Here is a 27,939-nt window from a genome sequence, read left to right as displayed (position 1 = left end):
ACTTGGCTAGATGATCAATCCACAGGTAAGCGTTCCATGTCTCCAACAACGCACGCCTTCTAATGAACACTTCGTCAATCTGCTCCACTTCTTCACACGACGACTTCACTTCGACTTCGAATCCACTGATCGATGATGCTTTTTTGGTACTCGCTCATGATGACGCTATTGACGTCGTCGTTACGTTTCAGGAGATCTTACCAGTTAAATTTACACTGATACAGGTGAGCTCGTCGAGAACAGTAAGTGACAGATGTACACACTCGAACCGACGCCTGTGTGTGTCTCCTCCGTGTTGGTGTCATCGATTCGCGACGACTTTGCCTCTTATGGCCCTCCTCGAACCTCATATACAATTACTGACGGCAGTTTCGATGTCCGAACCATTAATTGTGCGCGCTGTGCTGTTGATTATTTGTGAACCCGTTCTTCACTTGAAGGATCAATAATATCGATCGACACTTCTTTGAAATTCAGCTAATTCCAATTGAAATTTACATCGGTACTGTGGCCCAGTTGTCCCATGCTTTGATTGAGTTCTTTGCATGCCCTTGGATGTTATCATCAATAACTGCACTGACAGGCTACGTGTGTTTTGAGGAACGCGTTGGGACCGTTTCGATGAGATCGAGAATTTTATGACAGTTGTCTCTTAGTTGCAGTAGATCATGGTTTTCTATAGATGAATACCCACTGCTTTTAATTACATCTTGAATGATGCGGACTCTTCAGAAGTACGCTTCGAAGATGTGAGAAATGTGGCGAAAATTATGAGCATATGAAATTTTCGGGAATATGCAATTTTTGTTGGTTGTACAGAAAATATTTAGCTTGACAAACATGAACAAAACATTTGCATACGATGTAAAAGGATAAAAAGGATAAAGTTTCTGACGTTAATCAATCCGCTTGGGATGCGCCCCCACGTTCACTTCAATTCAGAATCGTTTGAGGTTTACGAACGTGTATCTGGCCAACAATGACTGCGGTGGCAGCCGAGTGTCAAGTCAGTGCTTTATCCTCCAGACAAGTCTGGTACCAATTTATCGACCCCGGAGGGATGAAAGGCTTGGTGAGCACTAGGGCGGATTCGAACCTCCGATCGATCGTGCAGGAAGCGGGACCTCTAACCGCTACACCACACACGCCCCTATACGATGTAAATTCGTAACAAATTATTCTGGAATTGTTATAAAATTTTGTTGGAAAGTTAATATGTTGGTTCTTCACATTGAGAGATATTTCTATATGCTTGGAATTAAAACAGAATATTGGATGAACTTTGAAGAGAGAAACGTCAGAAAAAATATATTTTAATATATTAATATTTTGATTTTTTTCTGTTTGGCTAATTGCGAGATCCTTCAGATGTTCCTCGACAAAGGAGCAAACAAACTAAACTAGCATTAGACCTATTGTTGGTAAGCGCGACTAAATCTAGTTTGGTTTGCAGCGATCAGCACCTCATGCGTCAGCAAGGATTCACCCAGATCTCAGTTCTATTATTATTATTATTTGATGGTATAGAGTTGGTTTTAGATATTGCTGGTTGAGGAAGACGTTTAACTCGGGGTCACCGTAAATGAGTGCTGAAGTTCTTGTAAATTGTACTAATGAAGTTTAGACATTTTTATTTCAGCTCGCGATTGACGTCGAGATAGGAACCGTTGCAAGAAAACTTTACAATCTCTACTGCTACTCAGCAAAACTGGTTACAGCAAGTTTCACGGATCTCTTTTGTCGTTTGAGTCCTTAGCAATGATTTCTGGGCTTTGAGTTCAGAATTTTCTGTTAAAAAATCAGGATATTTGTCCGTCTAATGGATATAAGCCAGAAATGGGAGTAAAGAGTGATGTATGGAGTTAAGTCGGAGACATAATATAGAAAGAAATAACGTTGTTTCACTATTGAAGCTGAGGAGGAATTATGGTGATTTGAACCTTCCCAACCAAATCTAAACCTTTGCTGTGTCTGTGTTCCTGGAAATATCTCCCGTAATCCTCAAATCCTTAAATTTCTATATATTACCACTTTTAGGTCCGCTCAAGGTCAAAAATGAAACTGTTGTAGCTTACAACTGCAAGCTTCGGAAGCTTATATCTTAATAACGCGAAATTTAGTTTTTACTTTTGCATAGTATTCTTCTTTCGCTGAATTTTGTAGCCTCTGAATCGGCTTCAAATTCATCCATTCATCTAGATTACCCTACGTAAGGAGCCGAGAAAATCAAAACTTAGAAAAAAAAATTTAGGCTCTCTTTAAAGACAGATGTCTCGGTACATCTTTTTAGTACCGTCCAAATTTCCAGAATGGTTTCAAAATTGAGATGATTTAGTAGGATTTCATTAATCATAAAATGCTTGTGATAGCAAATTTTTCATTTTGCTAGAATTACCCCTATTTTAACAAAAAAAAAGTCTTCAAAGTGATCCTGTCGGAATCATTCAATATGGGAAAGACTTTGTGGTATTGCTGCGATTAAGAGTAATCACGGTAATTTTTTTTCTCATAGAGTAACTTCTGTACTCTTCGCCTTAGTTCAAAAGTTGGTTATGTGGAACATCGGAGATCGTAACCTCCAATAACTCTTCAACCGTCTTTCCCCTGCTGTTGCAGATTTTTGTTGAAATTCATTGGTGAAACTTTCACGGTCGCCTGCTTTCATTGAGAGACGACGTTGAGCATTTGTAAGTGAATACGTAATGAGTATATTGGTATTCGGGCCGTGCGGCCACGAGTGAACTCCTAGTGGACCGCCCGTTGAATAGATGTGTATACGCATGCCTATATGTGTGTATACATCTGTCTGTCTGTACGTATATATTGTGTATTCGCTATTGTGCACTTTTCGAATACTCCTTCTCTCCTCACTTCACTTCAATGACTTTTTTCCATCCTCCATTTTCTGTTCACATTCAGTTATCCGCTCACGAAACTTCTAAAATTTCTTGATTTCCATTTGCTTCTCCTTTTCATTATCCGTCTTTGTGCACATTTTTCGGCCAAACTTCTGGGTTCACGTCACTCAACAGGAGAAATGGCTCAAATTGTTATGCCAGCCGCAACGATCGAACACATCGCTGTGCTTCTCACTTCGTTTTTAGTACTATGACTTGTGGTTTAAGTACTCAGGGTGTGGTTAACGTATTATACTATAGGATATTACTGATTTGATCTTTCTTTAACTTCTAATAAAAGCAATCGGCAAAGTTTAGTCTATTTGGGATCTTTTTCCATCTCGTTCTTTCCTTTCTTAGCGTCTTAGAAGAACTTCCTACATATGCTCGGGTCAAAACGACATGAAGCACGGTGCAGTTGCGTGAGCGACAGCGCTCGAATCAGTGTGGTGGAGCGTAGCGGTTAGAATCGAGTGAGGACCCCTGCTACCACCGTTCATTGCTGTAGTTCGCGATGATCCCACCTCGATTCCAACCGCCATAGGATCGAGGTGGGACCATTACGAAGTACAGCACTGAACGGTGGTAGCAGGGGTCCTCACTCGATCCTAACCGCTACGCTCCACCGCATCACTTTGAGCGCAGCCACTTACGCAACCGCACCGTGCTCCTGTCGTTTTGATCCGACTATATTTATTGCCCACGAACTGTGAAAACTAGAAACAAATCACTCACTTCTGCTGCACAGCACCAATTTCCAAGATAAATTCTGCAAAAAATAAGCTATTTTAAAATAGTCTGTTAAAGATATGACTGACAAGTAATTCCCCATTCCCATTTTTCACAGTCAGATCTGATCTTTATCTACCATTAATAGACTTATCATGACCTAGCTGGTTAACACATTAATGTAGAGTGATGGAGTGTTTGACATCGTTTGGCAGTGGTATCGCAACGACTCAAAAGTTTCCGTAATTTGTAATATCTGTGTAGAATTCCATGAGAAAAAACAGTGTAGTTTAGAATTCGGCCACAACAGAATTCATCTATTTCATGCTCCCATCACGGCTGTCATACATGAAAAAGCAAAACTGCCGTTAAAAATAACTGGAAATTTGTGGAGTACTGGATGGATGCGTTGAGAACATACGGTTATCGCAACCATGCTGTAAAGCTGACTTAACGACTTCTTATTAACTTACAAGTCACCTGTATGTTCTTTCATATACGAGACCAGTTACATCGGAATCAGTTCGCGTTCATCGAGTCACATAGGTCTCAGAATTGCTGTAAAATTACAACATTTTAAGTTTGTGCGCATCGAGAGGGGGTGGAAAATCTTTCTAGGTTTTCTGCAAATTGATTGATCATTTGTTAATCAACTAATTTGAATAGTTCATCTACATCTCTTCTCCAGCTCGTTTTGCATAGATGTTTTCATTTTGAAAATTGAAAATGAGACAGTAGTCTACTCCTTCCTATTTTCTTGCATCCACTTTTCTCTTTTTTTTTCTAAGGTTAAGTGTTCTCTGTCTTCTTTTTTCGTTACTTGGAACTATTCGTCTATTGTTCCACACCTTTCATAATCCCGAGTTAAAGTACTAGATCTGTCCTTCCAGTGCGGAAACCCCTAATCAACTGCGTGTTTGTGGTTCTGGCTCGAGGCCAACGAGCAGACAAGTCACTGGTGGACGCAAACCGGGTACTACTAATGTTACGTGGTTTTTCCCCAGCACTTCGATCGACGAGGCCGTGTTGCATTTTGGCACAGCAGAGGACGACTTGTTGTCTTTAACGAGAATCCATAATATCACCAAGTTACTTTTTTCCGCTGAGAGAATAGCGCTGCTGCAGAAATTCTCTGCTAATTTCCCGTGTTGCCTAGCCAACTAGGTTGTTAGGTGGACACCTTTACTACCAGTGTGGCGTTCGGTTTTCGTGGATAGGTTAGCTGAGCAACGGAAAAGAAGTGATCAAGCACCATGCTTTTGTTCGTTGAACAAAGAATCTGGAACTTTGCCTGCTCAATGCATCAGAAGTGGGAGATAAACCCACTCCCACCTGAACGAGTTTCCTCACACTGGTATTCTTGTTATTCGGTGCGTTCATTGTTGGATGACGAACTCAATAATGTGAATTTATTTATTTATTTATAAATGAAAATTTTGAAGTAATTGGGACTCCTAACACCATCTACTTTTCAAAATGACCCATTGCTCAGCTCTAAATTCTATGTCTACTATCTCTATATCTGTAAGCACATGCGAAAATCGTAAACATATCTTGAAATAAAAGTAGAAATCGACAAATGATTGGAATTCTGCCTGCAGCAAAAGAAATCCACCAGGACGGAATCCTGATCAACTCTCAACCTCCTCTTTTGATATGCTCCCTTGTGAATTCAGTATTACTCTTCGCCATCCTTTTTCGACTCCTCTACTAATTTAAGTTCTTATTTGAGGAAAGCGTTAAGAAATTTGGTGATTTTACAGCAGCTCCAAAGACAACTCGTTATGCAGTTTCACGTAGGACGCAGAACAAAAAAGTGTAACGAGAGATATGTCTTCTTTCTTGAAAATACTTCTGGTGAAAAAAAAGACTTATCATTTGTTCGCAGTAAGAAGGTACGAGTCTTCTCGCCATTAATTTTTTTGCTAATGTGTGACGTAGACTCTGGAATGTTCCTTGCTGGAAAAACCCCATTTTTTCAGCAAGGCGTTGAAATTTTTCCTGAGAAGAATCGAGAACAGTTAATTAATCTTCGGGATTTTTTGTCGTTTGGAATAGTGCAGTCCTGTTTCAGTGTGAATCTTTTGTAATTGAGCCGTCACACGCGTTGAGGTTCTCGCTAACAACGTTGCTACTTTCGTGAGGAAATCATTGAAGCAGCTTTTGCAAACGCTTCCTTAGTGGTTCTGCTCTGACCATATGATAATATTTAACTTGCGGCAGATCCACCTGAAGCTTGTACTGTAGCTGCTATCTTCACTTCAACGTAGGACGTGTTTCAGCTTGGTGAGTACAGTCGTAATATTGCGGAGATGCTCGATCTTTTGTGGGGCACCAAGAGATGTCGCGTCGCATCCGCTCGCGCAACATCTCCAGTGCTACTCATGTCGGCTGGTCTAATTGTGAGTCGGCGGTCATTGCCGGCTGCTGGATTGTGCATAGCGTAACCTTATCGGCAATTGTCGTTGGACCGCCATCTTCTCTCATTTTCGCCGTCCTCCTCACCTCTCCCGCCATTGTCGGTTGGTCGGAAAGCGGCCTGCTGCCGCTCCACCTCATCCGGATGCCTGAAACGCCGATCTTTCCACCTCTTTAGAATTCTGGTTGTCATATCATTGCAGTAATTACTATTCTTTTCTCCCAATTTTTTTAGTCCTGGATGTTTTTTTCTAAAATTTCCTAGACCTCTGACCGCAGTAACCCACGATTCTCGCTTTTTGCTGCCAAATAGTCGCTTTTTTCGCGCAACTGTAATGGCGTCCGAGAGCCGCTGTGGTCATGAGCGTGAACGTTCCGGGTGCAATAGCACCCGCGAGAGCGGCAGAAACGAAGGGAAGCCCGCGGAGGGCGCAGAGGTGCAGAGCGACGCGGCGCGATTTACACGAACGCTCTTTGAGGTTGACTGCGATGATTCGTGTTGGACGGGGAAAAACGAGGAATCCGCTGAGGAAACTGAGTGGGCGGGCTGCTTTGTTGCGGTTTCATGTCAGTTGCGCTGTAATTGTGTAGTTTGATGGTTGGAGAGGATGTAAGAAAGAGATAAGCTAGTAACAATGCGATTCGTTTTAAAAATGCACACATTTTCTCTGTACGTCGAAGAACTTTCCAAACTTAAACGATCTTAAGCGAAGTATTTTTTTGTTACGGTATCTGTCATAGTGTTTATTTTTAGGGCCAGCTATTGTTTATATTCGCGCTTTTCACATTATTTGCCTAACTGTTATTATTTCAAAGCAAGAAGTTATTTATAATCTAGTTATCGATTTCGCTCTTGGTTCTAAAGATTTTTTGTAGGATTTTCCTCAGTGGCAATTTTTATCTAGAACTAATTACTATTAAAGGAAATAATCATATCAAACTAAATACTAAAAATACCTATGCATTGCTGAGAACAAATGGTTAGTCCTCGTTTGCACTTTCATTTCTCTAGAGCAATTTTTTTCAGAATTCAAGAGTTTTTCCTCTGAGTTTTCACTCATTGTTTTTTCTTGACCATTTCTATCCTCAACAACCGTATAAAAGTTCTAATTTAAAAAAAAAATAGAACTTATTGCTTTGTTCGTGTTCGCAGTCCCTGTGCTTGGTCTATTTCGAGAATCGTCTGCGGATAACAGTTGGAGCACGGTTCAATGCACTTTTTGATGTCATTTAACTTGTTGATTAATTTCATTCATGCGCATTTAGAACTTTTGGGATATAAACTTTGTAAGTACTACTACCAATTAACTCTGCTGTGGGAGTGGAGTGCGAATCCTCAACTTGTTCTTTCTCGGTAGAGAAAGGACACTTTTGTTAGTGTATACGTCACCTTCGCCTCTGCTACATAGCCACTTTTATACTCTGTCCCGGAATAACACGCCGCATGAGGTGGGTAATGCAGTTGAATGAAAACGCATTGATTGTCTTCTACAACTGCGTATGCAGTTGCGCTCGAGCTGGGTCCTTTGGTAACTCCAATCGCAATCCACGAACGAGTAAAGGTCCCATCGCATCGCATCACTCAGTCATCACTTATGCAAATGCGTCAGGCTTTAGGTCGTTTTGACTTCACAATACGAATAACGATATGTAACATATTGAAGGTTCTATGAAATAGAGCTTCTATGAGTTCGTGAGAGTAAAACAGCAATTTATGTAAGTTTACCCCTATGTAGTGAATTTTGCAACTACCTCCTCTTCTGTTTGAGCGCATCCTTGTATTTTTCACTAGGTGTTTGTTAGCGAATATTTTGCTGAATAATGAATGGTGCCGTGGAAGTTTCAAGGGAGATTGTTTCCAAATAACTACTTCATTCCGTATACAGTTACTTCCCGGTCCCGATAGATTAGTCCTACTATAGATTAGTCCGCATGTATGTTGCGCAAAATCTATCTACATGCTCTGGCGCCATCCTGGGCTCATTTTCGAGATTCCTTTTTACTAGTTCCGAAGAGGTTTACTCAGTAGATGTTACTGTGATGACAAAATCTAGCTTAGTTTAGAAAAAGATCAACTTTTGGCTATCAGAAGTGTTCTTTTCTTATGATGCTGTACACTTCGATTTTATATAGGTTAAAGGTTATGAGTGAAGCAGTTGTTTATTTGACGTCATAACGGAATTATACTTTTTAAGCATGGACCACCTACACAATATACAAACGTCGATCATTTTTGACGGGTGCGATTAAGTAAGGTAAAGCCGGATTCGTTGATGATGTAAGCCAGGAGCGGGTGTTTTTTCCACACACATGCCGCCATTAAATGTCTTTCGCATTAAGGTAATCAATAATACGCGTTGTTTTTGAGAAATGCGCCCATTGACTTTGCGCCTAGGCAGTCTGGGATGCGATCAGGCGGTTTCTTACTTTTGAACCTAACCCACTTTCGGTTTAACACTCACGAACATTCTCGACTTCGTCCCATTTTCAATGGTGTTTTTTTTTCGACATGTGCTTGATCCACTAGCAAATCTTCACTTCGTTGAATTCGCAGAGAAAACCAACAATCTGTGACGTCAGTACGCACCTTCTGACAGCGCTTTTTAGTTGCGACTATTTAGTTACGCAGCTGAGACCATAGCAGCTAAAGCTCTATCGATCGGTGATTTTATTGCCCTTTGAGGTTGAGAGCGAGCATACACACACACGCACCACTGGTCGGTGATTCGTCACTTGATTACCTCTTCTCCGAAGAGGGTGCTGTTATCGATTTTTAGCGCTGATTACTGAGTGTCAAACCGGCGTCACGTACCATTAATTCTTAGCACCCGATTCAGATCCGATCGATCAATTACCACTATTGCTAATTCCACCTTCATTGAGTCATGTTCTTCCCTTGTCGATTTTATAAGTTGGCATAAAATTTCGTAATAGTGCCGTCACCAGCTTGCATGTGATTTGGTCATGGTTACAATTTTCCGGTCTGAAGGAAGAAGAAGTATAAACTGTTGAGTTTCTCAGGTGCTTTTTACTTTTCTTCTCCTTTTTTGATTGCTTTTCAAAGTTACTTTGGTTAAAAATTCCTAGAGATGATCAGAAATAGAAAAGAATTCAGTCAGAATCAGTTTTTTTTTCGACGCTCATCTACTTACTGTGAGTGTTACCTGGAATAAATCTCCATTTTGTTAAGTTTTAATCGTCATAGTTGTTTTTCTGAAAAATTTCTATTTTTGTCTTTCTGTTAATACTGCAGGTCCTGGATTCTTCGGATATGAAAGAGTATTATCATTTAATATTCACATCTTCCCATATTGTTTCCTTCATTTTCTATGTTTAATTTTTTTTTCCTCTCAAACTAAGTGTTCAAAGTGGTTACGAACTGTGCCGTTCTTCGCTGTCGTTCTCCACGTAAAACCCAGCAAAACTGCTACGACATTTTGTGGTTGGTTCTTGTTCACTGCTCTTTTTTTACTCTCACCTTCCCTATGTGTGGGTTCGCTGTTACGTTCAGGTTCGACTAGTTTTATTCGGTAATTTTTTTTAAGGAGTTTAGAATATCTTCTGTGATTCTCCCCCAGACATTTCTGTTCCTGGAAAATGTCAGCGGAAGACAGATTTTTTATCAGAGTCAATCTATTTAAATCTGTTGAGGTAACACTTATTTTTTCAAGTGTTTCGTTGTTTTCATGTGGAAATTTTCATCTTTGAAGAATCAAAATTTGCTAGTATCATTCTTTCTCTCTAGAAAGAGTGATACTAGCAGATTTTGTTCCTTCAAAGATGAAAGAGTTTTTCTTCCGCTTTGTAGTAATCCTAAACAGTTTCATATCTTATTCGTACTTTACTTTACTTTCTGTTCAAAGTCAATAAAATGGTTCAACCACCTGATCTGTTCTTACATTTTCTGTTTTTCTTCAAAAAGTGTTTTACTGCTCTGTGTTTGTGGCCTAGTACTTCTCTAATACTAAATGCGATAGATTTCCAGTGACTGTACTTTGATGTACTTATCCTAGCTTAAGCCGTTTTCTCACTATCATTTCCCTTTTTTCACATTTTTCTCCAATCTCCTTCATTTGTTGGAGTAGTTTTGCTTCCAGTCAGCACTTCTTTGTCAGATGCACATGCCGCTGCTGCATTTTCGTTAAAGCTATATTGGTTATTTTATTCTTCTACGTTTTCTAGGTATTGTCTTTCTTCACATTCTTTGTAGTTTATTCTTTGTTACTCTAAATGTCATCTACAGGTTTCCATTCGATATTTATGGATAACTTCTTGGAACTCCTTTGGCTTTTTTGTGCTCTGCATCATCATCGTCTTCATTTTCGCTGCTTGATGCGCTCTCGCAATTTTCGTGGTTGCTTTTTCTTATAACTGAACAAATTTCTTTTTTTTCAGTTAGTCTATTCCTGGCTAACTACTCGCGACGTTCGCCGGGATCATTTGGATCAGCGTTGACGTCGCGCTAACATCCTGGAGTGCCTAATGTGTCTGTGATAGTTCTATCTACACCATTACCGAGTGTTTATACGATCCAGGACCGTAATCGCGACCAAAACCGTTCGACTATACCAAATACCAATCAAGCAGGGTGGTTTGTGTGTGCCAATCGATTCGCTATCGATCGGCATTGATTGATTAGTTGGCTGCCTACGTCACTGGTGGAGAATTCGCGCGCTCGATGACCATGGCACACGTGGATAACGAACAACGTCCGATGTCGAATGGGTGCGAGAACAACGGCGACGCTATGCTAGAACCGATGGATCTGAGTGCACCGGTATGTATTTTTTCCCCGGATTTTAATGGTATATAATATAGTTACGCGGCCACTGAAGCATTCCAGCTGATAGCCTTTAGCGAACACAGCAACAGTCGACTGATACAAGATGTACAGTGTAATATAACGAAGAAGCATTGTTGTTGACATTATTTCGCAAAACTATCACTGGTTTTATGCGTCTTTGTAAGCTATTATGAGTTAGTCCACATCTGCGGACTAGCAGACGAAGTACGTGCAATTCTTGCCTGAATAACATCCACTGAATAGGCACATCTGCTTGAGATATGAGAAGAAATCCAGCTTATTCATGGTTCTTTGCAGCCGTAAATAGTTTCAATATGAACATCGATGGAGGATGATGACACCTTACGCAATTCTGCCGTTTAATTGAAAGATTGTTAAATTTTTTGTTTGAAATCGAATAGTTAAAACGGTTAGTCCAAGCGACGTAGGAGTTCGACCAACAATGTATTTTTGCTGCAATGAACTATAGTATAAGGATGACGTTGAGTTCGGGTCCGGTTAGTCACTGAGGACGTCACTAGCGGCTTTTTCAACGATGCGACATTTCTTACGGACATATCTCTGATGAAGGAGGTTACTTCTCCGAAGATTTGCAGAAATGTGCTCATCTACTAGACTTTAAATCTTGAAAATGGTGAGCGGCATCCATACTCAGTAAATTTCAACAACGACGCAGAAAACACGTGCCGGCTTGTATACACAATAATCGATCGATACCGATTTTGCTGCTGTCATTATCCAACTGAGTGTGAACTGTATTATTGCGCAGCAAGATTGATGTACAACAGAAAAGAAAGTACAACCTTAAAATACCAGCCCCTATCACCGCTTAAATTGCTCAAATTAATTCAGTATTTGAAGATATTTCGGCGACTTTTATTTTTTCATTTTTTGCTTGCATTTTTGCTTCTGGTTCATTTGTACAGAGAGGTTTGGTTTTCTTGGAACTTATTTTTTGCACTATTTTTGTTGTTGCGTCAAAATGTATTTCATGTTCTCTTTTGCTTATGAAAATAACTGCTCCACCAGTTGCAGAAGGGAAAGAAAAATAGATTTTCTGAACATTTAATTTTGCTGAGGAGAAGGTGTATGTATTAGTTTCTTAGAGCAGTAAGCAAGAGCAGAAAGAAATAAAAAGACGGCTTTGTTCGAGAAGCGAAGTAAGGAAAAATTGGAACAAAGCATTTTTTTTTCTGTGGAAGTCCAAGTTACTTAGTAGTTGAGACTGACTGCAATTGCATCATTGCTGATAAGGCAGATGCTGCGTTAATGTTATCTGAAAACTACGAAATTGTAAACTAATCAGAATTTTATTTACAAGCTACGTGATCACCAACTTCTAAAGGTTGCAGCCTATTTTTGGTGTTCAATAATATACTATGCTAAATCCACGTTTGCACGTGCGTTGTACTATTATAACTTCTCCTAGGATTGTTTAGCCGTGGCACTATGCAAACGATACCCACAAACTGAGTTTATATGCTATGCACACTATCATACTGTTCCTTTGAACATTAATGGTGAATTTATCTGCTTTAATTGAAAAAATCTCAGTCACACCGCTCTCGCAATAGAGTTAAGTTTGTTCAAAAATTGAAGAAATTGTAATCAGTGGAGGTCGGAAATGCCGACTTACGCGTCCTAACATGTTGAACTATCGTGTCAGGCAATTATCAGCATATCACGAACTATCACGAACTCCTTGAAAGCTTCATTTGAAAATCTAGATGCCGAACGGAACGCCATCCAAGTCGACGGCGAACGAATTTCCCGATGGCCAGTTGTCGCCAGCATCGCTACGGCGTCGTAGTACCCGTGCTAGCGCCCTTAAAGCCCAAGAGAAAATCAAACTCAAGGATGACGTCGTCGTGTCGACTTCTGTGGAGAAGGTGCGCTAGCGCTAACAAATCAGATCTTTTCGACATTCTCCTCACTTATCGTAATAGTGGATTAAGGAAGAGATCGAAGAGACCGGAGAGTCAGCTCCAAAAAAGCGCAAGCTGCACGACGGATCCGCTTTTGACCAGTTCAGCCACAAATTCGGACTACGGGTAAGCGATTCGATTTCTTTATTAGTATGACACAGTAAATATGGTACAGTTTCTATTTGATCTATGATTTTTGACTATAAAATGATCTGATATGCAGTTGAGGTTGGATAGAAGATTTTTGCAGTTGCATTAGATAGATTTTAGTTTTTATTTTAGTAGGAGATACTTTTTATTTCTCGAAATTGCTTTGAGTATGATTCTATCATCATTTCGACTTGTTAAATCCCATGTAATTTAGGTCTTTCTTGTTCTTGCAGGAACAATGTCGTGCGAGTCAGATTCCCACTCTTAGTATTGTACACGATGTTTGTGATATAATTATTATCTACTGACTTTTTGGTATCCATGATTTGTGGTCGGTGAAAAAAGCCGAATACCGTTTCAAGCTCGAAGAGTGGGACCCGGCTGCTTTAAAACTCAGTGCGAGAGTTTGCAGCGTTAGAATTGCCGCATCGCATTCTCCTTCATCATTTTTGATGGAGTAAAATGAATTACTGGCTGTGGTTCTTCTGTGTTTGGAACTTACCAAACGTACAACTGTATTTGTATAGATATTTTCCTTCCTCAGGATACTCTTTATTCATTCATTTCGTTTGTTTAGGAACAGGATGGCAACGTGTATCCGCTGACAGACGAAAGCGAAGTCTCTTCGTTGCATGACAGCGAAATCATCACTCTCAAGGCCAGCTATGATAAGGTGATTAGTTTTCAGTAGTGTAAGCTTCGTATTTTATTTTTATTTCCTATTCTATGTTTTTCATATTATATCATTCTGGCGCCGTTGAATCAGCTGCATTTTCATAAGACTATCTGTTTATTCAGTTGGTAAGCAAGGAACTCACCTCCGAACAGCGACATGAGCGAACTCTCATGATTAAACAATGCGAGGCAGAGTTACGATTGGAAGAAGCGAAGTTAACGATGCTGAAGAAAATTAAAGCTAGCCAAATGCTAGCCACACAGAAGGTGGGCTCGAATTTTTGTGCTGTGAATTATGTCTTGATTTCGTCATTCGTTTCTATTACAATGAGTTTAGCTCCATGAAGCAAAGAAAACTGTACCACATATGTCTCTTAACAACGCTGGTGGTGCTTATAAGCCTCTGGTTGCACCTCCGTTGCATAAAAATGCGTCAACACCTGCTAATGGAAAGAGTAAGTGGTTGTTCATGTCTTTTATTCAACTTTTGTCTCCTCTTTGTATTTTTCTTAATTTCTCCGTATTCATTTGCCGTTAATATTATGTGTACGCGACTTCACTTTTGCATGCCGTGGAAGAGTAATTTAAAATAATATTAAGACGATTTTCTTCATAATTGTCGAGGTTACTCTTGTCAATTAGCAATGAAGTTCACCATGTTCTTACGCAGCTTATAATGTTAAAGCTTGCAGCTTATAAATTATTAAAAATCGAATGTCTTGTGGGGTTCCTCCTTTCTTTTTGAGCTTTCTCTCAAGGTGGAAATCCCGCTTCCTTCTCATCAGAAATTCGAATTAGATGGAGCAATCCAGTGCGTTCAATGTAGTTGTGCGTAAAAAAATCAAATCAAATTAGATGTAGGTGGCTCGCCTAGTATTTTTCTTCGTCGGTAAGAAATTTCGACCGCGAATGCTTGGCTTAGTTTGACAAGCCGCTTTTTTGGATAGTATGCCATCAAATATTCAATGTAAGCTGAAAAAAGCTTAAAGAGCGTATATGGCCGAAAATGTTGTTAATTAGAAAACGTTTCGAATTAGTAATAATTTGTTTCTATAATTGTGATATCGGCGTCCATGTTGTAGTAATCAAATGCGTCGGTGCCTTTCTGTGATAGGATAAATAAACGTTGTACCTAGTGAGCAGTTGCACTTTACACCAAAACTTCAAATTAATCCATGGACGCTTACCCTGCGAAATAGCATTTTTTTATTGTCCTATTTTTATGCCTGGCTTCGAACTTTTCTACTGTTATTTGTATTATATCGTACTTATCGAATAATCTCTCTTAAGCAGTAGTCTGACGCAACATTCAGCCTACTTCATAACACTTTATGTAGTAGCACTTTTTCTGATAGAATGATAGAGCCTTCAGAAACATTCATTCCGGACGTTTTCCATTTGAACTTTTTGATTGATTGTGGGATTTGGCTCATGTTCTCGGGCCTTTTTATAGCAACTATATGTCATTTAGGCTCAGTTGCGTCCTCGCGGCCGAATCCAGTTCTTGGGTTGGCAGGGCTTACACCACAGCAGCAGCAAGAGGTAGATTTTTGTTTTCCACTTTTCTCATTCCTTGTTCCCTTACCGTTGTTATATTGTATATGAAATACTGTTGACCATCGAAAGCCCTACGTTTATTTACTTGTTATAGAAGTTTATTGATCATCATAGAAGAAATACCTGTTACTTCTTCTGTATTTAAGAAAATTTTCCTTCCAGCTGCTTCGAAGCGCCCAAGCAAACCCTGCAGCCCTGCAAGCACTGCTCATGCAAGCTGCAAAAAGCGGCCAATCGCCTGCTCAAGCACTGGCCGCCTTGTTCGCAAATCATGCCTCAACGTCATCCCAGGCTGCCACTATGGCTCAGCAACTCAAAGAGCAACGAGCTAAAGAAGAGCAACTGTTGAAGGAGCAGGCTGCCGCTGCTAGTCAGGCGAACACTGCTGCTCAACAGGTGGAAATCATCAGTGGATACTCACTAGATTTGCCCAAGTACTGAATGTTTCAGGCTAAGCTGCTCGCTGCACAAACGCCTCAACAACGTGCTGCAACCGCACGACAAGCCTTTCGAATGCAGGCGGATAAACAGTTGATGCAGGTTTGTACATAACTTTTCTCATATAAAAAGAAATGATAACCAGTGTTATAAGATGTGCAACAACGGATTCAAAACACTGCGCAAGAAACACATATTGAAGAATGAATTTACGCTTTTCTTGCGCAGTGTTTTGTGTGTGCTGCTGCACATCTTAAATCACTGGTTATCATTTCCCTTCCTTATTGAAGTTGACCCCATTCCTATTCTTGTTCGAAGTGCCTGTCCGCTTCTAAATGCTTCTAAATTTCAGCAGATCTCTGCTCCTAAAGCTCCGCCGATCGACTTGTTTTTCATTCCAAATGGTTCGCAACCGGATTTCTGCTACCTCATCGGTTTGGATCTCGTCGTTCAACGGGTACTTAAGGATAAGAACGTGTACAGGTCAGTTTTGCAACGTTTCCAAGATTGTCATTTTCTATCTAGAAGCTTCTTCATGGTTCCTTTCATTTTCTGGTATATTGATAATTCCTGTTCATTGAAGTTATCAAATTCATTCAATTTTCCTCTGTTTTACTCAAGATCGAAATGCATCTATCTCTCAGAACTGTTAGCGAGGTACCATACGAGTGCGAGGAGTGTGGCACAGATTTCACTCCCTCTTGGAAAGCTATAGGGACCTCAGCTACGGATATGCATCTGTATTGTGAACAGTGCGTCAGAACCGCTCAGAAGCGGAAAATACGAACAGATCACACAAATGTGCTCAAAAAGGCTTACAACAAGATTAATAGCCAAGAGAAAGTATGTTTTCTTCGTTTCACCTTGAAAGCATCAATGTTGTAAGTAAACGTTTCAAGGAATTCGAGAAGCAAATCGCTGATGGGAAGCTTGAAGCTGCTCTAGCAGCAGCAGCACAAGCACATGCTGCTGCCGCTGCTGCTGCGGCTTCGTCAAGTGGTGCATCCACGAGCCAGGCGCAAAACTTGAGTACGAAAACGTTACCGAGTGCATTGGCAGCAACACAACAACGTAGTGGAACTAGCACCCCTACTGTGCGGAAAACAGCTACACCGGTGCGTTTTTATGAACATTTCACTTCACATTCCGTTTATTCCTTTTTTTCTTCTTTTCTCGTTTTTGAGAAAAAAACAGCTAGAAGTTTGGGTTGGGGCGTTATTAACATAATATCTATCCATGCTCGTTTTAGCCACTTACCTCTTGGACATGTCCCAAAGCTACTACGTACAAGATTAATGTTTTTCCCTTATAGCTATTTGATCATTAATACAAGAGTTGTGTGTAATGTTAGGAAAAACTTATTGTTAATAAATAGTGTTAGCAAAATTTTTGACACAGTTTTTCAATATTTCCACGGTTATCTCATAGTCTTAGTGAATGTATGTAACACTGAGGACGTGCAACTTTCGTGGACACTCCTTTCCTATTACTGTTAGCCTTCACTTAAAGCAACCTTATCTTTGTGTCAGGAACTCCGAGGCGTTGCTGTCGAGATCTTCTTTCAAGCATTTATTAAAAGACATGCACACTGCAGTGGAACCTAGAAAGAAGTAGACAAGTGTTAATATTCGAAGCAAGGATTGAATGCGGATTCGGCATTTCTTGCGGATTATGACGCAAACGTATTATTAGTGTATCTGACTTTATGGATACCTTACCCATTTAATTGCTTTGGGCGAAAAACATGTCATTCTCCTGAAAAGCTTTCGAACATGAACGTAATGAGCAGTGGACAAGATTTCGATGGATTTGATGAGGAGTGACTCAACTCGTAGAATACTTTTGTTCTTTGAGCAGTTGATGCACGGATCTGAGTTTCTTGGATGATACGCTCTTTAAACGAATTTAGTTTAGACATTAAATTTCATTTATATTTTGATGATTTCTCTAAAATTTCCTTATTATCATTTAATATAAGAATATAGTGCTGAGTGAATAGTATATTTGCATAGTAATAGTTTCCATCACCATCTTCTGTAACATTTAGATTTCAGCTGTTCTATTTTTCCTTGGTTTAGGTTCCACAGTCCTCCACTCCATCAGTATCTAAGATAGGTGCAAGTGCTTCGTCGGCGTCAAGTACTCCAACAATGAAGAAGTCAAATAGTGCTCCAGGACTGAGTATGGTAAGTGTACCTTTTTGCACATTAGTTTTCCTATTTTTTGTCATCACAAAATTAACGTGTTTTTACTGAATTTGTGAGGTGGTTCGCAACCTGTTACATCATTTATGACTTAGAAATTTCGTAATACTTCTTTTTCTCTTTGCTTCGCATGCAAGCATCCGACAGCGTAAGCGTTTGAAATGTATTAACTATTTATGGACTTTGATTGAGAGCACAGTTTCTTTTTAAAATGGAAAACCAGAAATAGTTCTCTTGTATTAACATTACTTGATTAATTTAAATGACGTTTTCCTTAAGAGAAGGGGACGAAAGCAAGACATTTCTTGTTTGGGACACACTTCTGTACTTTGGGCGGAATAATTTCCAACCTATTTATATTTTCAACTTGTGATGAAGCACCGAAAGTCATGTTTCAGGCAGCAATGCAACAACAGATGGCAGCCATGCAACAACTTGTTCGCGCCAACCCTATGATGGCAATGGCAGCTAGTCAAATGGCAGGAGCCGCTGCAGCTGCTGGAAACCCTATGGCAACTATGATGCAGCAGGTGAATGTGTGTGTTCATTTTATTTCGGCTTTTTCGGCAACATTTTCTTTTTCAATTCCATAGGAAAAGTGAACATGATATTGTTTTCTCTCGTAGGCAGCTAGCGCGTCACTTAGCAGTTTTGGTTTTTAGATGTGGAATCCTATGATGCTACAAGCAGCTGCCACTCAAATGCGTTTGCAACAACAGCAAGCGCAACACCAGGTACAGTTTTGGAATTTCCTTTTCAATCTATTTCCGAACCAACTGTAGAAAGGCATTGTTGAAGCCATGGAAATGAGTAAGAGTGGGAATTTCATCCCTGCCTTTACGATTTCCATTACTTTTTTAATGTTTTCATCTTACTCATGTATTGAGCTTCAATTATTCTGATGAGAATAAGTTGGGTGAGCACGTGAGGCACAGTCAGAGTTTTTCTTGCTTATTCTGAGAAATAGTAGTTGATTTTGAAAAAAAAAATCTTTCATAAACATGCAATTCAAGTGAGTGATGTGGATTGCAGTGGAAAATCTAGCACTTTCGTAGCTCCGTGGCAATTCCCTCTCCACAATATTCTTGAAATTGTTATCTTAGAGAATCTTAGAGAAGTCCAAAAAAATCTGATTTTGGCAGCACTGTACCCTAATCAGGTTTCACGCGTCCTCAGTTTCACACAATATTGAATAATATTGCAAATCTGTATTCCTAATAATCATTGCTATCACTGGGAAGGGACGGGTGTAGTGTAGAGGTTCCGCTTCCTGCGCGATCGATCAGAAGAGGTTCAAGTCCGCCCTGGTGCTCACCAAGCTCTTCATCCCTCCAGGGTCGATAAATTGGTACCAGACTTGGCTGGGAGGATTAAAACACTGAACTGACAGATCGACTAGCCATCGCAAGTCATTGTATAGGCCAGCTGCACGTTCGTAAACCTCAAACGATTCTGAATTGAAGTGAACGAGGTGGCACATCCCAAGCGGATTGATTAACGCAAGACACTTTATCCCTTTAATTTTATCCTTTATCACTGGGAAATAAACAATTTTTGTTCCGCTCGCTTACAGTACCCTTTCTAAATGTTGCTTCAATATGACGATGTAATTCATCAACGTCTAGTTCATACCTAACATCGTAAGGCAAACACGAACCGGTAAGGGTATGTTTGCTTTCTAAACGCATGAACTTGTTTGAGTAAAGAAATTCAAGTAGTATTCCTGAAAGGGATTTGCTCAAGCTGAAACGAAACGACGTGATGTTACGCTACTGTGTATAGCTACTATGATTCGTGCGTAAATAAAAGGTCCATAAAGGTGATTTTCAGTCACTCACTATGGCAGTCACTATGATCTTAAAAATTTGGAAAATCATCTGAATTGTTAAGTCTCAAAACGTATTCAAATGGCCAAAGTTTTACTTACAGAGGAGTAACTCATTCTAAAAAAAACCTGTTCTTTTAGGCAAACCAACCAAATATGGCTATGACTATGCTTGCGCAAGCTGTTCAGCACGCACAGTCATCAGGCTTATCCGGTCAGAGTAGCAATCCTCTTGCTCAACTCGGTTAGTTCCCCAAATCCTCGAACCTTTTCTTGTTTTTGTTTTTTGTTTTTTTGTTTTTTTTTGTTGTTGTGGAAGTTTCACCTTTTCTTGGAGAAGGTTCCTATGTGGAAATATATATTTCTAATTCGTTTTTTATTTTTCAGCTGCTGCGGCGGCGATGAACCCTGCTTTGATGAGCAATCCTCAATTGTTACGACAAATACAACAGATGCAGAGCCGTGGTTTGATCGAATCTCTTCGAGGGAAGAAATAACGACAAACGTCGTTGTAACTTGTTGTCGAGCAGATTCCACAGCGTTACCGCGAAGACATGGGGGCGCGTACTGCGACAAGATGACGTCATGACGTTGTGTCGGTGGAGCGCATCAGTTGCATCGTCATGTTGAAGTGTTTGTTCCATTGTTGGTGTTTCGTTTTGATTCCATGGCGCTTCTTCCTTCGTTATCGATTAGTATATGCGTTTCTCATAGATTACCTCCTTTTTCATCTACGTCTCTACCCTGCATCATCCACCCTCTTTCTTTTCCACTGTTAAACTATACCGGTTGTTCGCATATCGCCAAGGTATCGAGAACCAGATACGCACACCCCATCCACACACGCATACACTTCGATGAAAACGTGTCTTGTTCATGTAGTTTTTATTGTTTGATATTTGATTAGTTGCGATTTCGTCTATTCTATACACGTCCATTACTGGTAGCGGGTTGTTAATCTCTTTTTGAACTAGTATATATTTTTACATGGTTATTGTGTCCTTCGTTTGCAATTTGTAGGGATTTACAGGGTGGAGCTCCTGATCACAAAGATCAGGAGTCCGTGACTAACCCATTATTGATTTCCCTATTACCCCAAAGTTCCATTGTCTGTCCAATGCTGCCTTTTCTACCGATCTTCCCTACTTCCTTCCAGAATTCTTTATACATCCACCGATATGAATCGGTGTACTCGGCCAACCCAATCAAATGTTCACTTGCGTTCATTTGTGTCAATTTTACCCCGTCCCGCTACCCTTCGCGTTCCTCATTTGTTACAGTTTCTTTTCCCTCTCTACGTTACTTCAGAATGGGTATCGACAGGACTGTGTACAGATAGCAGTGGTATACTAAAGTTTATGCGAATGTAAGTTAATATCTTGTTGCATTATCTGGCGTTATTCGGTGCGCCACTGCCTTCTTCCTTCGTTCTCCGTTATCCAGGCAGTCCTAGCGGAATTATTGGTCCTGACGCAGAATCGGGTCGATGTCGTCAAGGCTGTCCAAGTTACCACAGATACTTGTTATATTCGAAGGGGCAAGTTGTTGCATATTAATCTCATCATTGGGCTGGGGATATATTCCTGTGTAATACGAGGCGTGAAATCTGTGTCAAAAGTCATGGTTGCAAATCGCCGTGAGTTTTGAGACGGAACGTCATCGGTTCGACTTTTTCGATTTTTTTCATTTCAATGCATAGAGAGATGTTTTTCGTTCTTGTGTCTTTGACTTTTATAAATTAATTTTTATTGCTGAATATTTTCGTTTGTTTTCATCATGCGTTGTTCACATGCATCATGTGTATATTATTTTTTTTCTTTTTCATTCACACGATATCCCCCGAGTTTGTGATCTTTCGAATGTGAATGGTTGGATACGCGTTTACAGTCGTGTAGATTTGGTACAATTTTTTTTTGTAATGAACGGTTACTTGATACTATCACTGGTATTACTTGTCATTTGCGCGTAACTGCCGTGAGGCAAATTCCAGCAAAACAGTTCCGTTTAAATTCATTTATACAGTTTTTGGATCCATGGTGACACACAAACATGATATTTTAAGTTTTTTTAATGTAGATGTGGGAACCTTTAGGAATTTGCCAGAAAGTGAGAACAGCTACCGTCGCTTGATTCTAAGAACTTCCGCGGTATTTATTTCTTAATTTGTACTTAGGGTAGAGAATCCATGCAGAACTGAAGAAATTACAAGGAGACCATCAATCAATGTGCATGTTTCTAAAAAAGAACGAAATAAGCTTCGCTTGGAAAGAGTGCTTTTTATTACTTGACGCGAATTAACTGGAATTGCTTCTGCTATAAATTTGCATTCATAACTGAGGGTAAGCGAAGGGAGAACCAGAAGAGGTGTGAACTCCTGCCTTAGTCGAACATTCAGACTAGTAAATGAGTAAAAGACGGTAAACAAACTAGTGAACGCACTAATAGAAAGTACATGAAAAGCTGCTAAATAAAGCAATACAAGGATAATCGATGGTGCGGTCGCAAAGTGTTTTGAAACGATTGGTTACAGGTTATCGTCCGTCATTGCTTTGACGGAATCATATGACTGCTTTATTGACGACAGAAATCATCCGTACTTCAGTCACTGAGCGTCTGCGCGCCTCAGCCTCACGAAATCTTAATCTGACATCAGCATCCGTTCTAAAACAAGCACAATCCAAACAATTTTACTATGGTAAGGAAATCTCAGATTTTCTGATCTAAACCTAGTGTGAACTTAACATTAAACTGTTTCCTGTTTTAACTATTAAAATTTAGTAATCTTATTTTAAATTTGGACTTTGAAGTCTCATTTCGGGGCCTAGCTTAATAAGCAGAATAGAACTCCAAAATAACATAAAATGTAAAACCAAGAATAGAAACGTCCAAGATTTTAGATGTGGTGGAGGGGATAAATGCAGTTTGGTGGGGCATTCAGAACGCCCTTATTTCCGGAGGCTCTAACTTACTTTTTCTCTTAGTAACCTTAGTTTACATGCCAAAGATCCTCTAAGACTAATGCTTAGGCTTTAGGGCCCGGATTGATTTGATTATTCACTTCGAGAAATAAAGGCGTAAAATGAAGTTTTGGACCGACTGTATTACTGTGCTACCGAAGTTTGGTGAATTTGCGTCAGCGATTACGCTCGGAAGGACGCGGTGGTGGAGACAGCGGTTGAAATCGAGGTGGGAGCATCGCGAACTGCAGCGGTAAATGGTGCTAGCAAGGGCTCCGCCACGTTCCACAGCGCGGCTTCGAGCGCAGCCACTTACGCAACTACACCGTGGTTCATTTCGTTTTGACCTGACTGTTGTTCTGACCCGACTTGTATCTTGCTGGGAAATGTGCATGAAGGAGGAGGTAGTAGAGAGAGATATAGATAAATAAGTATCTTGCACAGAGATAAAAAATTTAAATTTTTCCATTTAATTGGGAAATTCGAAGGGTTTATTATAGTCATTGATCAACTTAACGTAAGGATTTGATTAATTGTTCACCTTAATTAATTTCTCTACGTGTAAATAGGTAATTATTTTGCAGGAGGATGCACGAGCAACTCAAGCACAATGTTGAAAACAGGCGGGGTGAGCAGCAGTTCCGCGCATAAAAGTAGGATCCAGAATGCAGTCGGTGTGATGTTCGGCTGCAAATGTCTAATCGATGGTTTGATACCACCTTAGGACCAACCAAGCCTTTCATGCATCTGGGTTCGATAAATTGACACCACACTTCTCTGAGAGATTGAAAACGTTAACTCGATATATCAGCTGGCCTCAGTAAGTCACTGCACACGCATACATAAACCCCTGAATTGAAGTCGAACGTTAAGCGTATCGACACTCTATGGATCCTGCCAGAAATAGTGACTGACCACCTCCTTCACTGTCTCCGAAGTTGTGGAGAGTTTGATCTCCAATACGCATTGGTGGTCCTGGAATTAAACATGCGTGCGTGTCAGGTGATGAGTTTGCCTAATCTTCCTTGAAATCTCCTCTTACATCTCTTTTCTTCGTTCACTTCGTTGCTTGCAACTTTCGACCTGCTATCTAGGAACTGTAGTTTTTATTCTGATTTTATAGACAGACTACAGATTATGCTCAAGCTTCTGAGTACTTTAAAATATGGCAAGAACATTATTGTTCAGGCTATTTTTAAATGCTTTATCAATAACAAACATATTGTTTATAAGTATCCTGAACTATATAGAATACGTAGTTTTAAAAAATTTACTAACGCGCTTGCATCTAGTCTGTTTTCATGATCTCCTTGACCTAACACGCACTCACATATTGTTCCTTTTTGACGCCTTAACTGGCTATAAATAACAGGCTCTATATCAATTACACGTTCTATTCACTATTTCTTACTGAAGAGCCTCAGCAGTGAATAGCGCTTACTACTCCTACTTATTCTCTACTTCTTATTCTGTATTCAACTCCTTCCGTTTAAGGGTAGAGGCGAAACGGAAGTCTTTGCTACTTACTAGACTACTTTTCTAATATTCAGCTATATACTAATCTATTTTTCTATTATTCTACTGTATACTACTATTCCACTGGGCCTAAGGTGACCCACATTTGTTGTGTTTCTCTCGGTTAGGAAGAGAGGAATACTCGAGACTGTCCAATCTATTGTAACTGCACTTAGGGCACAAAAATCGTGCCTAGGGCACAAAAATCGTTCCTGACTGCCAAATAGCTTGCTCACTCTTACTGATAATCAGGGGCAGAGCATCATGATTTTGACGTGGTGCGGAACTCACAGCGAAAACATGTAGTTCGGGTAGTAGATTGCAGAACCCAGCATGGTTCAGCCCTTCTTTCCTTAAACGTCGTAAAAAAAAGCGTCGTAGAAACTGCTTTAGTTCCTACTAGGTACGCTGGAACGCATTTCTATGTATACGTTCTGGTTCCCCTCAGCAGCCTATTCCTTTTCATAAGTTTATTTATCCGTTTATCTCTCTTGATTACGTGGTGTGGAGACCCCATTGATCATTGACCTCTTGCAGTTGGATGCGGGGCGTGCACAAGGGTGGTGCGGTGCAACTGAAACCGTCAACTGATTAGAGAAAATTGAGCGGGACCTCGTCGAATTCCGCAACTTACTACCTAAACTCTATAGTCGGGTTAAAACAACATGAATCACGAGCGTAGTTGCGGTCAGGGTGAAACGTGTGTTGAGCATTTCTCAACAGGGTTCGTAAGAAGGGGTCGGAAAATTGAGAAAAAATTAAACTAGAGGTCGGAAAATCAGAAAAAATGTGAGGAGCAAAGAGAAAAGGAAGACGGGGTTATCGATAACCGTTACTCATAGTATGATACTCATAGTATGATACTATGATACGTATGAAACTCATAGTTTATAAAAACGAATTCGGTTTGAGGTATGTTGTAGAGGAAGATTTTTGCTATCACAATTTTTTCTTACTTTTTTACAGGTGGTTTTTGTCTTTTGAAAAGCTCTTTGAGAAAAAGTTGAGAAAAATGCCAAATTTCTCAATTTTTTCTCAACTAGGTTTCAAAAAAACCAGAAGATCCCTGCAAAAGATTTTTTAATCATTTTGAAGCGCAAATCTTCCTCTACACAATGCAGCCAGCCTTATCTTCCTACGTCTCTTCGTTAGTGAGTTATTCATGTTTATTTCAAGGTAACAAAATCCGACCAGTCCAGCAGTAATTTCCAATTAAGGCCTGGTTCTAATCGCTAAAATAACCTCTGTATAACACTTGTATGTAGCAAACAGTGCTCTGAATACAATTAAAAAAAAACTGCCAGTGAAATGTTCTCCTCAGTGACTTTTTTTATTTTTATTTGTTATTGTGAAAATCGTTTTAAAAGGTGTTCTCCTTCTTTTCCAGCTGTTTTTTCGTTTTGCAAAAATAATGGTTCCGGCGGGGATCGAACTTTTGATCATCTCTATCAATGTCAAACAGTACAATTGTGTTGCCGAATACACATTTAGAACTCACTTATCTTTTTAAATTATATGTCTACATATATACTGACTCACTTCTAATTCTTGCAGTAACGTCTACATCGTACTAATCCGAGCAAATATACCTGAAGGAAATTTTTGGTGAATACGGAATGGGTCGCGGCCTACCGGTAGCATCTTCGACAATCTGGCTGCCTTCTAGTTAGTCTTTCTTTATTATCTTGAATCTTATATCTAAATATTATCTTGTTATCTTTTAATCTTCTCGCCTAATGATAATCGTTGGATCTATTTATACACTAATTGCAGTATTTACAGATGTACCGCCCTTTCTCCTGAGGAGAGCTTCATGTGTTTTAAAGAATTTAACTCCGAACCAAAACCCTCAGCGGAGTGGCTGGCAAAGAAGAAAAAGTTGAGAGATATATGGCTCACTTCTCAACCTAAGACGGCGACGACGACAGCTGCACCCTCTGATCAATCCTCTACACTTCTTTTCGCAGTACTCGGATTTCTTGCTTTGATTACGCTCATCGCGCTACCGGTAAGGGTTGTTTTTTTTGCAAACACTTTTTCCAATCTAGTCTATCTTTCTAGTCTCGTGAGCTTTTTGAAATTCGTTTCAAAATGTTTTCTGCTATTATCGTTATTTCTGCTCAAACTTGGGCTGTGAAACGAAACTCTGTGAAACGGCAAAGGAATCGTGGCCCCGAAGTCCAGGAAAATCAAGAGCTACTCTAGCAGTCTCTCCGCTTGAATTTTTTGCTGCTCGAAATAGAAGATTAAAACCATTTATTAAATTTATTATATATGTAATTTCCAATAAACATCTTCCTCTGTTGTCTTCTCACTGCACTGTTCCACATCTCCATACGAGCTACCTGGAACACACCTTATTACAGAAATTCTACAGAAAATCAAACACAATATTCTAACCTTGTCTAGATTAGTCCATCCAGAGGTTGAATGCTTTTCTACCTCGACTATTATTCTTGATCTTCTTCTATCTGGCACACGTCACGCGGCAAAAATAATTAAAAACAAATTATTATATATGTAATCCAATAAACACTTCCCTCCCGTCCACATCCCACGAGCACCGGAACACACCTATACAGAAATCTACAAAAACAAACACAATATCTAACCTGCAGATTAGTCCATCCAGAGGTTGAATGCTTTTCTACCTCGACTATTATTCTTGATCTTCTTCTATCTGGCACACTTCACGCGGCATCTTGAACATATAATTAACATGAACATATAATTTCTAGTTATTATTTATTCTATTAATATCGCTGTATTACAATATATATTTTGTTTTGCTTGTTCAGATGTTTGTGTTCGCCTTTTTGTTTTACAAAGAAAAAAGTTAGAACTCGAGCTAATAATGCTTTATGCTTCCCAAACGCTCCTAATAAGTTTACTGGAAGTGAATAAGTATGTCACAACTCACTTAGCGGTTTCAACGAAGGGGAAGAACCAAAAATGGTCTGAGAGATGGCTTCTCCGCATTCCGCATTTGAGAGTTGGCTACGATTTTTGGGCTATAATTAACAGTTCGGGCGGGTGTGGCGCAGTCGGTTAGAGGTCCGTTGTAGCCACACGGTCGAGGGTTCGAAACCGCCCTAGCGCAAACCAAGCCTTTCATCCTTCCGGGGTCGATAAATTGGTACCAGACTTGTCTGGGAGGATAAAAACACTGACTTGATCATCGGCTGGCCCCAGCAAGTCATTGTAAAGGCCAATACGAGTTCCAAAACCTCAACGATTATGAACTCCAGTAAAACGCGTTGGCGCATCCCGAGTGGATTGATACGCCAGTGACTTTATCCTTTATCCTTTTTATTAACAGTTCGATTAGAGCAGTTTTGAGTGCTCCCCCTCCCAGAACTCCGTCATGAAGTTGAAGGTTAGAGAGCGGATTTGTAATAATCTTACCAGATGGGAACACCCATCTCCACGGTATTCATAGAATCTAGCACGGCTTAGTTTGGTGTGAATGGTGTATTGTTTGCAAACAGAGGGGATATTAATTAACAGGACAACATTCTAGAGGGAAATATCATCTGGAAGCTTGTTCAAATCGAAAAAACTTGGGAGTTGATTTACATACTGTTTTTTAAAAGTATAATCATTGCGGAAGAAACGCAATAGCTGCATTGGACGTCAAAAGAAGTAAAAATAAAGTTGTTTGTTAGGGTTTGCTTGCAGACAGCCATAAACATGTTTATGCGAATGTTTTCCCTGATAAACAAGTGTGAAGAGACGTAGGTAGCTGGATTATTTTACTTTTTTAAAAAGATTTTCAAAGATCTGGCCAGCGAAAAAAAACACGACTAGCACGGCTTCTTCGCGGAGTCAAGACCTGGACATTATGT

General features: G+C 39.9%; 2 protein-coding genes across 5 annotated transcripts; both read left to right on the top strand.

The window, feature by feature from the left end:
* Window positions 1–62: 62 nt before the first annotated feature.
* Window positions 63–25,668, top strand: RB195_005260 (uncharacterized protein; the record flags this gene model as incomplete). Of its 4 annotated transcripts, none has more annotated exons than XM_064177640.1 (19): window positions 63–224; window positions 5,909–6,028; window positions 10,684–10,821; window positions 12,576–12,737; window positions 12,804–12,899; window positions 13,501–13,596; window positions 13,722–13,865; window positions 13,936–14,053; window positions 15,070–15,140; window positions 15,318–15,551; window positions 15,606–15,695; window positions 15,946–16,076; window positions 16,238–16,436; window positions 16,493–16,708; window positions 17,672–17,779; window positions 18,196–18,327; window positions 18,460–18,531; window positions 19,764–19,866; window positions 20,010–20,119. In XM_064177640.1, the coding sequence occupies 19 exons, from the start codon at window positions 63–65 to the stop codon at window positions 20,117–20,119; spliced, it is 2,502 nt and encodes an 833-aa protein (XP_064034767.1). The 4 variants fall into 4 exon arrangements, with proteins under 4 accessions (XP_064034767.1, XP_064034764.1, XP_064034765.1 ...); XM_064177643.1 differs by lacking the exons at window positions 63–224; window positions 5,909–6,028 and adding exons at window positions 22,225–22,317; window positions 25,649–25,668 and having other exon boundaries at window positions 10,723–10,821; window positions 15,612–15,695; window positions 20,010–20,087; XM_064177641.1 differs by lacking the exons at window positions 63–224; window positions 5,909–6,028 and adding exons at window positions 22,225–22,317; window positions 25,649–25,668 and having other exon boundaries at window positions 10,723–10,821; window positions 20,010–20,087.
* Window positions 21,541–26,299, top strand: RB195_005259 (uncharacterized protein; the record flags this gene model as incomplete). The annotated part of the gene is made up of 3 exons (XM_064177639.1): window positions 21,541–21,587; window positions 25,877–26,102; window positions 26,156–26,299. 3 exons carry the CDS (start codon window positions 21,541–21,543, stop codon window positions 26,297–26,299), a joined length of 417 nt encoding a protein of 138 aa, XP_064034763.1.
* Between the last annotated feature and the right edge of the window lie 1,640 nt (window positions 26,300–27,939).

Source organism: Necator americanus, chromosome I, assembly GCF_031761385.1.
Source record: "Necator americanus strain Aroian chromosome I, whole genome shotgun sequence".
In the NCBI taxonomy this organism is placed as follows: Eukaryota; Metazoa; Nematoda; class Chromadorea; order Rhabditida; family Ancylostomatidae; genus Necator; species Necator americanus.
The sequence above is the reverse complement of the archived record's forward strand: the minus strand, read 5'-3'. Positions and strand labels throughout refer to the sequence as shown.